The 16,471-nt window shown below is 37.5% G+C and overlaps 1 protein-coding gene across 5 annotated transcripts; it reads right to left on the reverse strand.

Moving 5' to 3' along the window:
- Positions 1-4,224: 4,224 nt before the first annotated feature.
- Positions 4,225-16,317, reverse strand: LOC147846500 (C-type mannose receptor 2-like). Of its 5 annotated transcripts, none has more exons than XM_087241545.1 (7): positions 15,825-16,317; positions 14,147-14,579; positions 8,419-8,480; positions 7,990-8,346; positions 7,557-7,895; positions 7,351-7,445; positions 4,225-5,030 (listed from the first exon to the last, which is right to left on the reverse strand). In XM_087241545.1, exons 3-7 carry the CDS (start codon positions 8,447-8,449, stop codon positions 4,893-4,895), a joined length of 960 nt encoding a protein of 319 aa, XP_087097671.1. In that variant the 5' UTR covers positions 8,450-8,480; positions 14,147-14,579; positions 15,825-16,317; the 3' UTR covers positions 4,225-4,892. The 5 variants fall into 5 exon arrangements, with proteins under 5 accessions (XP_087097671.1, XP_087097673.1, XP_087097675.1 ...); XM_087241547.1 differs by having other exon boundaries at positions 14,147-14,252; positions 16,198-16,267; XM_087241549.1 differs by lacking the exons at positions 14,147-14,579; positions 15,825-16,317 and adding an exon at positions 10,572-11,793.
- Between the last annotated feature and the right edge of the window lie 154 nt (positions 16,318-16,471).

Below are 16,471 nucleotides of genomic sequence, written 5' to 3' on the forward strand. Positions count from 1 at the left end.
GAAACATCTCCAGCTTAAACTATAAATCTGTTTAAAAATCATACTCCATTCTTTCTCTCAATCACTACAGATTTTAATATAATGGACAAATGTTTCCACCAGGTGTTTTAAATAAAAAGAACAGATCATGAACTTCCTGGAAAACATCACTAATAAATTTGGAAGTTGCTGCATGAGTGCTAATTTAATATATAATGTGTGTGGACATTTGCTTGTGTTCAGTGTCATTACATATATTTTGCGCAGCAGCAGCTTGTCTAAACATGTGGTATGCATGTAAAATTCAACAGATGTAACTGAATAAAAGCACTACAGCGACCAATTTCATTACCCAAAACCTCACAAGTTGTCTCAATCAATTATTAAAAATCCTATGCCATAGTCTGTCTTCAAAACAATTACCTTCCTGAGTCACATGACCATGTTTATTGTTGTGTCTGCTTGCTCTGAGAGGCAAAATGCAAATAACTGGAATTCAATCATTTGAATCATATTAATGTTAACTGGTTAAAATCTGGCAATTTGCAAATGTCAACTTATCATGGTTTTTGGTTACTGACTGGCCTCTTCCCAAAAATCTCATTGATTTGCAACACATTTACCTCACAAATGTACTACAAAAACATGGTGGTTACTAGTGCAGTCATGTAGTGATTATTTCTACCAGCAGAGAGCAGTAAAATCACATGCTATTATTATATTATAATAATACTGTAATTATTTATTCATTCATTCATTTTCTTGTCAGCTTAGTCCCTTTATTAATCTGGGGTCACCACAGCGGAATGAACCGCCAACCTATTCAGCACATTTAGACACTTAAATAACTAGACAACATTATGTACTGTGTAAAAGCTCGTTCAATACATACAAACTAACAAAATGCAATGATGTAAAAGCCTTAGGATTTAGTTCCCAATTAAATAAACAAATAGGAATCATACACTATATTCCTGTCACATCTGTCAGTGACCACCTGAGGGCGCTGTAGTGCATTAGGACTCAGAAGGCACTACAGCGTCCCAGAAAGACTACAATTCCATACATACCACGCGCATACACCGAAACACATACACTGATCTGTCATCACATCTGTTCTGTGTTACCGTTGATTATCTGGACTATATATTCCATCATTCCACCACTGTTTGTGATCGCGTTGTTGTCTTCCTTGTCTTTCTTGTTCCAGTTAATCCAGTAAGTCTAGTATTCCGAGTTTATTATTCTGATCTTGTTCTTGTATTTTGCCTTAGTCTAGTTCGTGTGTTATTTGTCTTGTCTGTTTTCTAGTTAAGTTCAGTTGTTTGAGTTTGTTTCCTGAGCCTCGTCTCTGATTTAGTTTGTTGTTTAGTTTTGTCGTTTGTTTGTTACTTTGTACTTTGAACACCTTGTTTTATGTTGATGCACTGTAAATAAATCTGCACTTGGATCCGCACCTTTTTGTTTCCTGTTTTGATCACGCATAACGTGAAAATTCCATCTTATAAGAACCAACCTATGCAACACAGCCCTTCAGTCTTATCCATATTGCTACCGTTTGCATATTTTCATCATTCATAAACAGATTGCAAGCATTTCAACAAGTATATACTCAGTGTTAAATGACAGAATGGCAATAGCAATGGCAATGACAGGATCATGTGCTTATGATTTACCACAGATGGTCCGGCAACAGCTCATGATTAATTCACCAATCAGATGATTCCTAACTCTCTTTAAATCACCATATTTTTCTTTTCTCAGTATCTTCGTCTTGAAGAATCCTACCCACCCCTACTCACTCTCCTTTTCAGATGGGCGACATGGCAGCTCAGTGATTAGCACTGTTGCCTCACAGCTAGTATGTCTCTGGTTAAAGTCCCTACTTAACCAGTTGACATTTCTGTGTGGAGTTCGCACGTTCTCCTCCTGAGTTTTCCTCAGGTCCTCCAGTTTCCTTCCACAGTCCAAAAACATGCAAGTAAATTGAACATACCAAATTGATACCATAGCCAAGTGTAGCAAGCGTACATCTCTTCTTAGCCTATATCTGTCATTAGCTAGAAATAAGTCGGGGGAGTTCATCGAGATCTCCTTAAGCTCAAATTCCCCTCTCTCCCTGCAAACAGGAGGGAGCCCCAGGCCGGAGGGTCTCGTAAGCTCGAAGCGCAGTGATTCTGTGTTATTACTGTCATAGTAATGGGGGAAAACGAAGGTGGAGTTGCAAGTGCAGCTTTTTATTTAAAATGGTCAGATAAAGGGGTCAGGGGTCAGGGGTCAAAACACCAGCAAACTACAATATAAAGGGGGTAATTCACAAGAGTAATCTGTAAAACAACAGGCAAAAGGTCAGGGCAGGGAACAAACAAAATCAGAAGGAAAACAAGCAACATGAAACAAGAATGAGCAGAGAATGTGTGTAAAAGTGGTGCTCAAATGGTCCAAATGATTGCAAACAGGTGTAACAGAACCAAGGAAATGTGCATCAGCTGTTATGGAGTGACTAGTTGCAATGCATGTTGGGAGTTGTAGTCCAGGTGAATGGCTGATGTAGTGTACAGATATTTGGAGTGCCTTCCAACTATGACAACTGTATCCTGGTAAGGAAAAACTCACCGTGGCTGAATAACACATATGGGTTTGCCACCGGTGATCGCACATAGCACAGCACAGAACCCCAGCACATGGTTAGACCAAGATTAGACATCGTACTGGGCCAGGCACCAGGCTCCTCCATTGAGTAGGGTGCTGGGGGCCTTGGAGGATCTCTCTATAGATTGCTAAATGGGAAACTCGCTTTAGCAAAGCAGAATAAGTGCATTTATTTCTGGGTTAGGGAACATGGGGCAGCAAGCGTTTTTGACTCCGAGATTAGTTTTCTCCCTATTGACAAGGGTTACTCACTCGGGAGGAAACTCGCTCCAATTTAAGTGTATAAAATTTTGTAAAAGCATTAGGTGTCGCCCAGTCCGCAGCTCTCCAAATATCTGTGAGAGAGGCATAGCATGCTAACGTCCAAGATACACTTCTTGTTGAGTGTGCTCTCATCCCCCCACAAACGCACGGTCAGAACATCATCTTTAAAAAGATGTGCTGCTCAACCGTGTTGCTCTTTTATGGGATCTGCTCTTATACGGAAGCTACCAGCAAGACGTCCAGGGGATGGGAAAGGAGCCCAGTTCGACTGCCGATGTCATGTCGTTGCCCGCACTGGTTTCTCTGTGAAATCACGTTGGCAGAATTACTCTTCGGTCTCTGGTGTGAGGCTCTGATGCAAAAAGCCAGTTAATGATTTACTAATGATTAATCACTGGCACCTGCAGGGCCAAGCTCTGCCAACTTATTGGCATTCATTGGCTCATTTTCTTAAGCCTTTTTTACACCACAAGTGTAAGCAGCGCATGAGCAGAATGTGAGCAGTGTGTTTTTTTAGCGTCCATGTTAACGGATTAGAGTTTTCATACTGCACGCAGCAGCAGCGAGGCATGAGTGTCGCTGAAGCAGTAGTGCTGCGATAGTTTCGGTGCTGGGTCTATTTTTGCAGTGCAGCACACGCTCAAAGTGACATTGCATTGATATTGGAACAAAAATTGCGGGCCCCATGGGTAAACATGCGTATAAGTCAAAATGAGATAAGACAGAATGTAGAATCTAGAAAATGAAAAAATGCATAATGTTTCCTGTGAGGGTTGAGTTTAGGAGTTGGCTTGGGTTAGGTGGGATAGAATATACAGTTTTGATAGCACATACATCATAAGTGGTTCTCATGCTCATGGTTCTCATGCTCTCAATGCTTTTGACATCACATTTATGTTGTTAAAATAGAACAACTAATGATGTATTTGCTATCAAAACCCATGGGGCACGCAATTTTTGTTCCAATACAAGTCCACATGAGTCTTTGTGCATTCAGGTTCCCACCGGGATATAAAAACAAGTATACACACACACACACACACACACACACACACACACACACACACACACATATATATATATATATATATATATATATATATATATATATATATATATATATATATATACACTTTAAGATTAATTATATATATATATATATATATATATATATATATATATATATATATATATATATATATATATATATACAGATAATGGGCACCATCCAAAAAAAAAACACACACACACACACACACACACAAAAAATTCATCACAGCACCACCAACAGCAAAACAACCCTAACACAAAACAGAAATTTCACACTGAAACAGACAATACAATTTATTCTGTAGTGTGTACACCTTCACAAGATAGATCACCTAATAGAGGAGATTAAACACATCTGAAAAGTGTGTATGAGTAATGTCCATGCTTTCATAGTTAATCAGTAAAGATTATCAACATTAAATCACATCAAGATACATTACTTTTCTTATGACACACCTTTAGTTTTTTTTATTTTGAAATGGGCTGTGGATCACTAGGATTGATAAAATGTAAAATATCATAGCCATGTGCAAACTATATATTTATCTATTGATGTCAAAGAGCCTATGGTTAACCACTAGATGGAGACAGTAATGTATGAGACTGTCCTGTTATCACAGAGAACTATTAAAGTGACAGTTCACCCAAAACCCAACATTTCAACAGCTAAAGCGCCAACACAGATTGGCAACCTATAAGATTGTAAATTATTTGACAAGAAAAAAAATCGATAAACATGTTAAAGTGGAATTAACTTAACTAAATTTAACTAAATTAATAAATCTCTTACTTGTCTTGTAAAAAGCAAATATTTCTATCTACAGCTGGACTAGATTGAGTAGTTTTTGTAGTACATATGTTATAAAGTACTACTGCTTGTAACATTTTCCTGTTCCTCAAAGCAATATTGTAACGTTACTTCAAATCATTAATTTATTTACAGTACATTAAGGATACCTTTCACATTTATTATCTGGACTCTTCACACTGCTGTTTTCCAGACGAAACACCTCTTTAATGCCCCCATTTGTCCAGTTTATTTTTCTGTCACTTTCCAGTTCCATGCTTTCTAATTTTTCAGTGATCTGGAAAACAAGCAAGAAAACAAAAAATGAAAATACAGGCTTTATCTTTAATTAATAATGGAATATTTATAATATGATCTTGCTTTTGGTTATATCAATAGTGGCTTTGCACTCTTACGCATGCTCTTGCTCACCAGCAGCAGTTGATTGACACACACTGCTTAAGGGCGCTACACACTACACGAAGTAGGCTACATGATGTTTAATTGACTCTTCGCTAAGCCACAACCAAAAACCACCACCTACCAATCGTGACTTAGCAACCGTAGCTATGGGCAGGAGCTCTGTCAAGCTTTCGAGCGAGGGAAACTGACGGCAATAACTCACAAAGCTTTTACTTTAAACAAATCTAAACTGTTTCATACAAAAATACAAAGCAGGTTATGTTTCCCAGCGGTCGATTTCTTTTTTTTTTTTTTTTGCTTAATATATAAGCACTGCTCCATTTAAGCCTTCACCATAGTAGTCATACTAATAGCAATCATATTTCCATCTGTTTAAAACTACGAATATTTGAAATTACATATCAACAGAACGAAACCGAGATGTGATCTCAATCTGAGGGATCAATATACTTTACCCGCAGCTGTTTTTCAGTCATTTATAACCCTCATGTCCATGTCAGAGCTACAATTCACTGATGTTTTCGTCAGTCTTTTGGAGATTTAGTTATTGGTGACGATGTTATAGCGGGTTAGTGTCTGCTTTTATATTTGGTGTCGGATTAATCTTTGCTGGTAGGGAGAATCTATTTGTTCACTTCTGCTATTTATACTTTAATTTGCATTTCAATTCATTTATTCCTTCCACTTAACTGCAAATTAGAATAGAAACAGTATAAAGAGCGCACAAACATACTGTACGTACAGACAGTGATAGGTTTACATTGTTATGGGTAAATGATGCTAATCGACACAATTCGACACAAATCCACCAATTTCCCCTTTTTGGCTGTTCTTTCTTTGAATGAATTATGTAGAAGCACTGTCCATGTGTGTTTCCTTGTCGGTTAGTAACCCTACATTTCATTTCACAATAGTCTTATCAGGCATTTTGGCTGAATAAGATAAACTACAGTTTAATTAGTTATTATTAGATTATTTTAAAGTTTTACCTCTCCTGCTGTGCATGAACTAAGCTGCTGAATGGTCAGCCTATTAGGCAGCTAGGCTAAGCTAGCTTAAATTTTGATTCGATTATTTTCTAATCGTTGCCTATTATGTAGTAAATATACACCTGTAATGCACACTGCAGTCCTTTTTGTCCGGCTTTCTCCGATATCTTACCTGTTTGCCAAAAATGAATAGTTATATCCCTGGCAATGTATGACACTGGCGCATAAACATTGTAATAGACGTTGCAGGCACGAAAGCTTGACAGTCGAGCAACAGTAACTTAGGAGGGCGTGGCTTAGCGAAGGGTCAATTATGGGTCGCATGTGAATAAGACCAAACATTGTTTGTGCAAACTTTACCTACTTTCTCTAAAATATTAAAGTACTTTAAGCAGTTTTATCTTATTATAGACAGGCATAAATACGTGTCACGGCAAGACATTTATAGTTCATATATAAAAAGAGCGCTTACCTTATTTCACTGTGATCACTATGCGGATCATATTCGGTTATTTCTTCAGTAGCCTTGTAAATAATGTGTTTTATTAATGGATTGTTTATAAGGACAAAGCTATTAATTCCTGTAATTCTCCAAATGGAAAATGCTTGGGTGTTTTGATAATATATCATTCAAAACTTTATCATGTTTATGATCTGCCCCTTAGCGTTCAATATTACAAATCGACATTTCACGTTGCACGCATCACCGTCGCGCTTGTACACACGATTTAAATGAATGCTTTTTGTCTCCCAAATTCATAAAATAAATAGAACGATAAAATAACCTTATCAACTGGTTCACTGTGATTTCAAATAAAAGTTTCTGTTCAGAATGATTAAAATTGATTTTGTTTCCGTTTTTTTATTTTTGCTCTTGCAAAATATCATTTGTTTTCGTTTTGTGTTTCCATTCCTTGAATAGGTTCAGAGCCCTGGCTATAGGTGAACTGAATAAACTAAACTAGCCTTAGTGTGTGTGAATGCAAGAGTGTTTGGTTGTTTCCCCAGTGCTAGGTTGTGGTTGGAAGGGCATTATAAAATATATGCCAAAATAGTTGGTGGTTCATTCCGCCGAGGCGACCTCCGATAAATAAGAGACTAAGCCGAAGGAAAATGAATGAATGAATTTTAACCATTTCATTAAGTGTATACCTAAAAGCAGTGTTGTTGAACTACAAATTGAGAGCGTAGAAGGCAGACACAAACCTGATTCAGAATGGCAGTCTGTACTGAAGGATCATTCAGTTTGCAATTTCCAACACAGGATAATTTCAGTTTGACAATTTGTTTTCTCTTTTCCTCTAGTGAAATACACACATGTAGTCATTTTCAACAAGGAAGAGACATTACTGATACATCACAATCTGAATGTTTCAAGAGTGATCATGTTTCTATTAACTGATTAAACTCACCTGCATAGCAGATAAAAGGATGCAGGACATTACAACTTTCTTGACTCCATTTCCCAGAATCAGTTGTTGACATGCTGGCACAGTCAGGCCGTACTCTCTGGTTTGGTTGACCTTTTGCCCAGTATCTGAATCGGAGATCCCACTGATCAGACCATTCCCAAGTGTCCCGGAACAGACCAATCCAGATGTACCATCCTTTTAAAGCTACTGCAGTTAGCTTGTCGTTCTCCACAGAGCTGTGGATTGTGGGCAGGTCTGTGTAATGCTGTCTGCAGTAACTCTGAGCCTCTGTCCAGTGTAAAGTACCAGCATTTTGTATCATGTAGTATGTAGTGTTTTCTGTTAGAAAAAAATTAAGTATTAGTTCCTCATCTCTTCATAATCTCTTAAGTTAAACTGCAGAATAAAACACTTCAAAGAATGCAGAACTCACTATAACACACAAAATATCGCCCATAATTGCATGGCATATTACTCCAAGAGCCGGAAAAAGTAGCTACACAGTATCCATCATCATTTGGCATTCCTGAAGCCCAGTTAAAGTACTGAGAAGAGTTTTCTCCATTCGACCAACCCCAGCGCTTCTCTGTTCCACTTTTCAGTCCAATCCACACTGATCCACTGTATCCAGCATCCACTGAATGCATCAGTACGTTCACATCATCCATGGTGTCTACAGTAGCCAGATCAGTGAATCTCTCTCTGCAGTAACTCTGAGCATCTGACCATGACATCTGCAGGTTTATATATTGATACTGACGAGAAATAGCAGAACTGCTGCAGAGGAGCCCTGTAAAAACCAACATGTTAAATCATCTATATCTGCACACGTCTTCAAAAATACAGATTACAGCCAACCAACCTGACAGCAGAAGCAAAAACAGACTCTCCATGACTGCTCAGACGGATGTTTTCTGTTGGCTCCTAATGAAAGATAAAAATAAAATTTGTTTACAGTACCATTGTACCAAGTAGAGCATGTTGAATTTAATTTATTTAATTTAGGGCCCTGTGCATCTGGGGACTCATTAACGTTAGGCATGCCCAAAACAGGCTCTGAAATATGCTATTTTTGGGCATAGATGGGATTTATTAACAAAAACTTTTTAGCAGCACCAGTGGTGAGCTAACAGACTGACAGCAAATAAAAGAAAGATAACATATTTAACTTAAATATTCACATGTGTAATAATGTTTTTTAACTACAGCGGTTCAAACAAAAGTTTTGCCGAATGACTAAAAAGTTATCATTATGCTGGCGAAAAGTGTTCTAGTGTTCGGGAGATAATAAAGGAAAATAGGTCAGCATTAATAGCTAGTAAATGTGGGAAAGCGTTGTCATTATGTGATTTTTTTGTATTGCAATATGGAGCAATTAAGTGTTGATGTTACATTAAAAGTAATTCACAACTACTTGAATATGAAATTATTTAATGACACTAACTTGCTTAGATTACAAGAGAATTAGTCAAAAATAACTGTATAAAATGATAAAACATGAAATGATAAAAATGATAAAAACGGTAACTGTACCCAGTTTACATGTAAAATAGTTGCCTGAGAGAGAGAGAGAGAGAGAGAGAGAGAGAGAGAGAGAGAGAGAGAGAGAGAGACAAAGACCAGAGCGTAGGGCCTCAAAGTGAGCCTAATAGCAGTAGAGTCAGAGAACATAGACTCAAGACAGAGCAGGAAAGGAGCAGAGCAGGAAAAGAGACAGAGCAAGGTTTACCACATATTTTGTATCTTTCTTTACCATGTGACCCAAGCCCAAAGGCTGAGACATTAAAACTGACCAACCAACATGTGACCATATCTAAACAAATGCATATGATAAGTTGTACTCTTACACATTATTGAACCTGTTGGTCATAGAACCATTTACCCATAAACATATGAACCTCTTTAAATTATTATTATCAGTCCTTATAATTAATACTAAAAAAATTTACTTTTTTTAAAAAATAGGCTAAAACAACATACTTAAAACTCCACCATAACTGCATACGATACATGACAAAATTAACAATTTCTACGTTTATAGGTTCAGCGGCTAATCAGCCGGAATCAGTTGACGAGACGGTGACCAGCAAGACCTAGCTGTCACTCAAATATCCACACCCTTAATTATGCAGACTAAATATAACTTAATATAAATGAAACTGTTGAGTTACAAAGAAATTAACCCCCCATCACAGTTGTCATGAAGGGTAATATTAGCTATATGAACCAAAATCGTTTTTTGGACCAGGCTGTAAACACCTTTTTTTCTGTTATTAAGTTAGCCATTCTAATAGTGGGTTCAATAGAAATTTGCAAAAGTTGCATGTTTAAAAAAAGAACATAAAATATGTGTATGTTTATAACCACCTCAGAGGAATGTTGGGGTTGCAAGTCACTGGCATTGCTATTTTGGGGGTAAAAAGTTTGGGCTGAAAAGTTTGCGAACCACTGCATTAGAGATCACGGCTGGTGGTTGCTTACAAACACCAGACACCTCAGGTGCACAGCTCCTGTTAACTCAAAAGGCGCAGGGCTTTTCAGCAAATGTGTCTGATTGTAGTTGGATCATATCAACACCTTAAACAAACAATACCAGATTTTGCTTTGAAATGGCATGAGACAACATCTCTAGCTGGATCTTGATTTATTTTTTTGATGGACACCAGTGTGGGATTGCTGTAGCAGCTCAAATGTTCCAAACTAAATGGAGACACACTTAAGTTCAATTAGGTCAAACCAAACAAGATTATTAATTATTATGACTGACACACCATCAATACCAGCACCAAAAGGCATATCACTAAAATATTGACTCACTATTGTGATTTTGTCATTTTTGACCCTAGGGGCGAAAGATGTATACAGAATTCTAGGACAACACAAGGATTAAAATAGGTGCTTTACCTACGCTCAGAGCTGGAGAACCTGCTGAATTTAGATGCTTATAGATCTGTCATATAAACAATCATGAACAGTAAATCCATTGTGGCCAGAAGTGAAATTGAAGTTTCTTACCTCAAAATAGTTTGTCCAGTAAATCCTTTTTATTTGTACAGTGAGACTTACTGTACAGTTTCTTCTGTCACCTGACGAGGATAATGGACGTGTAACAGACTGATGTAAACTGACGATGTTATATTTTACCCACTATATTCCACATAAATACACCCTTTAAATGGTCAAACACTATAAGCTGCAATGTGGACCAGAGCTTAATCTAATAAATCCCCTGGCTCTCATCTATTTGCTTACGAGGTCTTTGACAAATATATTATCGCTTAAAGCCACCAATCAGAATGTAGAATGTAGAATGTACACCCTTTAAGCCATTTTACTACATTTAAATTTAACTTTGCCCCACAACAATTACACTTTGATTCATTTTTAAACACCGAGATATGTTTCAGAATGAGGCAAGGGCGTTCAGTCTGCACCATAACGTTACATTATCTGAGATCAAAAGTAACAAAAATGTAAAATAAATGTTCTTTTTTTAAATAACAAGGCATGAGACATTTTAACATTCAAAGCCCTCATTTTCATTAAAGACGTTTGCATGTTGTTGCTGGTCAGAACATCTAATCTAATGGATCATGTGGAAGATGCTTTAACTCTCAAAACACTATTTTAATATATTGTATAAAACATCTACAGCTTAATATACAAACAATAAACTATGAATCCATTTAAAAATCATTCTTCAGGCAAGTCAACCATTGCAAATTATTATAAAGCGTGTATAAAGCGTGATTTCAATAAAAAATAAAAAAAGAGCAAACAAGGAACTTTCTGGAAAATATCACTTATACATTTGGAAGTTGCTGCATGAGTGCTAATTTAATATTTAATATGTGTGTGGACATTTGCTTGTGTTCAGTGTCATTGCATATGTTTTGTGCAGCAGTATGTTATCAAAATGTTTGGTATGAGGCAACCACTTCACTGTTTAACATTTGCGCATTTAAAATTTGCACATGTTCATTGTACTAAATTGCACTAATTCACTTATTTACTCCTTGCACAAGGTCTTTTGTAATTATGTACACACCCACTGTACATATACATTTGTAATCATGTTTATTTATCTGCACACTTCTGATTATTAATAGTCAATATGTACATGTATTCATTGTAAACCTCTGTTCATAGCTAATTCAACCTGTATATAATGTTCATAGTACATCCATCTGTAAATATCACCATAGTTTTTCTATAACTGCACTTTATAACTGATACCTGTATCCTGCACTTGCTGCTTTTCCACTGCTGGTTAGACCTAAACTGCATTTCATTGCATTGTACTTGTACATGTGTAATGACAATAAAGTTGAATCTAATCTATCTAAAAAATGCATGGACAATTCAACAAAAGTAACTAAATAAAAGCACTACAGCAACCAGTCTCATCACACAAAACCTTAAAAGTTGATTAAAAAGTCTGTCATCAAAATAATTATCTTTAATTACCTTCCTGAGTCACATCACCATGTTTATTGTTTTTTCTGTTTGCTCTGAGAGGCAAAATGCAAATAACTGGAATTCATTTATTTGAATCATATTAATGTTAACTGGTTAAACTCTGGCAATTTGTAAATCTCAACCTATCATGGTTTTTGGTTACCTGTTACTGACTGGCCTCTTCCCAAATATCTTATTGATTTGCAACACATTTACCTCACAAATTAACCACAAAAACATGGTGGTTACTAGTGCAGTCATGTAGTGATGATTTTTACCAGCAGAGAGCACTATCAGTAAATCACATATAGTCTTTCATATTCTCATGACCAACTGAAGTAATACTGTAAATCATATAAGTGAATGCATTAGGAATTGGTTACCAATTAAATAATCAAATAGGAAACATACACTATATTCAATCTGTTAGGAACCAGCCAACCTTCAGGCCTTCAGTCCTTTATCCATATCACTACCATCGGTATATGATCCACCATTCAAATTTGCAAGCATTTCAATAAGTACAGATGAAACCAGAAGTCTACATACACTGTATAAAAAGGCACATAACCATTTTTTAAAAAGTCAGATGTTAATGTGAACAGATGTTGAACATGAAACAAGACTGAGCAGAAAATGTGCGTTAAAGTTGTGTTTAAAAAGTCCAGGGGCCTCATGTATGAAGACTTGCGTGGAAATCTTACTAAAACATTGCGTACGCACAAAGCTGTAAATGTGCGTACGCAGAAAAAATTTCAGATGTATGAAACACTGCGTACGCCGAATCTCACGCATATTCTTTTGTACATCTGAATGAACATGAAACTGAGCGCAACATGCACGAGCACAAAAACCCCTCCCTGCCTCCTCCCCCGTATGAATATGCTAATGACTATGCTAATGGCAAAACCCAACGAAAAAGCAATGGCAAAAGCAAGCAAAAAGAAAACTTTGAACAGAATGTGAATTGGAGGTGCTGCTTTCGGAGGTAGACCGGAGAAAAGCGGTGTTATTTGCAAGTTTGTTCTCCGGAATTAACAACAAAAGAAAAAAATAGAGTGGGCGAGTTTAGCTGATGCGGTCAACACAGTTGGGTCTGAACATATCGCACTGAGTGCATTAAAAAAAAAAGAAATAGTGTGGTTTATATCTGTAAAATGTTACAGGACGCTTAACAGTCTCAGTGGCGCGCTCGTAAGACGCTTGTGATCATGAATTGATACGTTCGAGCATGAACTCGGCTCGAATCCAGCGTCTGATGAACTCTTTCTTGTTTTTTTCCCCGCTACACATCAGATTTTGCCAACTATTTATCACGAGAAAGACAAGTAGCAATCATCAATAAGTTCATATCAATAAGCATCATATTTTATTTGCAAATTTTTTGAATGGAAATGTTTCTGATTCACGCATGCAAATTCATCTTCAGATAGTGTCTTTATAGCAATGTGCATGCGGTAGATTGCTCAGATTACATTGGGAAAACAGGCGACTGCTGCAAATTGTGCTTTAATGTTTAGCTGGTCAAATGTATGGTATGGAAACCTTATATACCTGCTGAACCCGTCTCATACAGCTGCCATTGCAAGGCTCAGACACTTTGTAGAGAGGAATTTAACACAACTGCCTCTAGGAGTCGCCAATGGAAATAAAACAGACACGCACAAAAAATGTGCGTACGCCTGCCAGAAAGCTGCCGTGAAGCTGCGCACATTCCCACGTTCAGTTCATTGTTAGTAAATCCAAACGTGAGCGATTCTGAGCATGAAACCTGGCGTACGCAAAGTTTTTGTGCGTACGCAGCGTTGATACATGAGGCCCCAGATGAACACAAACATGTGTAACAGAATCAGAAAAATGTGCAACAGCTGTGGAGTGATTAGGGGCAATGGATGTTGGGAGTTGTAGTCCAAGTGAATGGCTGATGGAGTGTATGTTGGAAACTAAGCAGAACTTAAACCAATTGATGTATTGAGTGGTAAATGCACATTAACACTGTACTATACGCATGTTTAGAAATGTTTTTTTACTAAACATTGCAAAATTTCTTCAACTAGTTGATGTATCATTTATTTTATTGCATTGAGGTACTACAATTACAGGGTATTGTTAAAAGGGTCCTATTATCATACCTGCCAACTGTAGGAAGCTGTCTGAAGGGGTGCCTGACCTGTCCTATGCAATGGGTAACAGCCATTGCCATCGAAACGGTCAGTGATCCGGGATTGTACCAAAAAGCTGAGGAACAGAGCAAGGGGTTGAAATTCTATAGTTTTACGGGAGAACTGACATACCGAGAGATGGGTCTGAAATTCGTAAGACTCCTGTGAGAAATGGAAGTTTTTTCAGGGATGCCTATTATGTGTTTTCCCTTTTTAAAGTTGTGCTCAGTGTGTATAGTTGCGTGGTTGGTTATAAAAGCATACAAAGTTCCAAATGAAAAGGGAGAGATCACTTTTTTTTTTCAACTACAACGAATGTGTCACCAAGTTAATCTGCACTGCAGGGAGTGAGCTGGATTTACAACATGCAAACTCATAGACTTGTGTAAGAGTGGCTGTTGCACTTAAAGGGTCACGAAACACCAAAACACATTTTTTGAGCTGTTGACAGTCGTATATGTGTCCCACACTGCTAAAAACACTATTAGGACACCTATATTTCACTAAAAAGTGTAAATTGGTTGTTTTTGCGTTATTTCAAGCAAATTCGTACTTCCGGTTTGAAACTAATTTTTGAAGCTGCGTCACAGTCATGACATAATAGCGTTTTATTCCAGCGTGCAGACTGGGCGTCTGTGCCAGAGTGAGTCTTATTACTTCTTACAGTGTGATGCATTAATGCATGAGTAAGGCTTGGTTCAAACCAATCAGCGCGCTCTATTGTGCAACTTCATTAATATTCATTACTATCACCATGTTTTCAGGACAGAGACGCCACGTTGTGTTGGCAAAACAAGCGTGAAGTGTTGCTTTTATAGTTTGCTGCAGTTAAGTTTCGTTTTCATTTTCTCTCTGTGAGAGCTCAGAGTCACGTGTGGATTAACAGTGTACGCGACGCGCGACAACAATAACTTAAGTGTCTAAGGAGGATTATTGTTTACCTGAGAGCTGTTCTCATCTGCAAACGCTGAGATCCAGATTCGTTTGTAGTATTCTCTTCATAAAGACGCGGCTCTAGTTGCTGGTGATTGTCCTGTCTCTACAGATTTGGTAAGTGAGCGACCAGTGCTCTTTGTTTATTCAGTTTGGTCGTATCTAACAAACTATTGCACAGAGTGTAAACACGTTAGCACCACAACCAAACTTTAGGTTCAGGGTTGTTACCACATTTAGTGACCGGAATAACACGCGCGGCTTTCTGACACTACCTGTCGTGTGCATCTAAGTTTCTGGGGAATGCTGAGGGGTTTTTTTCTCTCATTCGCCGTGCTGTATAAAACATTGCATGAAAAATACACGCTTAGAGCAGCTCCTCGAATCAAATATCTCGTGTGTCGCGAGGGGCATGAATGAATTCCCTGAATGAAAGAGCCAAACTGCAGTTAAAGTCCACCATTTAATAATTTGGCAAATAATTCGACTACAGATGTCCATGTAGGTTAAACACCATAACTTTCTCCTGTATGTGTATGTGTGTGTGTGTATTTTGACTCTGAAACTCGCGAGTGCCCAAATAGACACTCCCACACCATCCCACTTTTCTTCCTCCGACACTCCCCCCTAAACAGAGCTGGACACGCCCACTTTTCTGACTTTTTCCAAAGTAGAGGTGTGAAAACACCCTGCTGAAACGAGGGGGGTTCATGGCCCTTTAAAAAATGAAGTAAACATTCTAGTTTCTCAACTAGATTTTAATTCTCTATAGTTTCTTAGTGTATTTGTTGTGAATAACAGACATGATCAGATTAGGTGTAAAAGGATTAGCATGTCATCCCCATAGACATCAGCATGTATTATACAAACCATAGCCACACTTTGTATTTTAAAAACCACAGACCATACTATTCCATTCTTAAAATAGTAAAAGTGGATTGAAACACAAGCTTAATGCGTTTGCGTAATGTACTTATTGTAGTACATATTTTACAAAGAACTAGAACTAATAATATTTTCCTGTTCCTCTAAGCAATATGGTATTATTACTTCATATCATTGAAATTTTTACAGAGCGTTAAGGATACTTTTGACATTCATCTGAACTCTCCATTATTCTCCAGATAAAATACCCCTCCACCGTCCCCATTTCTCCAGTTGGTTTTGCTGTCACTTTCCAGTCCCATGCTTTTTAATTTGTCAGTGAACTGGAAAACAAGCAGAAAAAGACCAATTTAAAATACAGGCTTTATTTTTAGCCCAGAATGACGGCAAAAGCAGTACTGCAGAGGTGAAGGTATGAGTGCTGCTAGATGGGTGTAATGGTGATGGCAACAGAGGTTATGCTCCAAATTCAGCGTT

The sequence above is a fragment of the Danio rerio genome, chromosome 2 (genome assembly GCF_052040795.2).
Source record: "Danio rerio strain M-AB ecotype USA chromosome 2, GRCz13ab, whole genome shotgun sequence".
In the NCBI taxonomy this organism is placed as follows: domain Eukaryota; kingdom Metazoa; phylum Chordata; class Actinopteri; order Cypriniformes; family Danionidae; genus Danio; species Danio rerio.

Excerpts from the sequence above, each read along its gene's own strand:
- LOC147846500 (XM_087241545.1), bottom strand. The coding sequence starts at position 8,449 with ATGGAGAGTCTGTTTTTGCTTCTGCTGTCAG. Across the intron at positions 8,347-8,418 it reads GTTTTTGCTTCTGCTGTCAG|GGCTCCTCTGCAGCAGTTCT; the intron begins GTTGGTTGGCTG and ends TGGTTTTTACAG. Across the intron at positions 5,031-7,350 it reads AGACTGCCATTCTGAATCAG|ATCACTGAAAAATTAGAAAG; the intron begins GTTTGTGTCTGC and ends CTTGTTTTCCAG.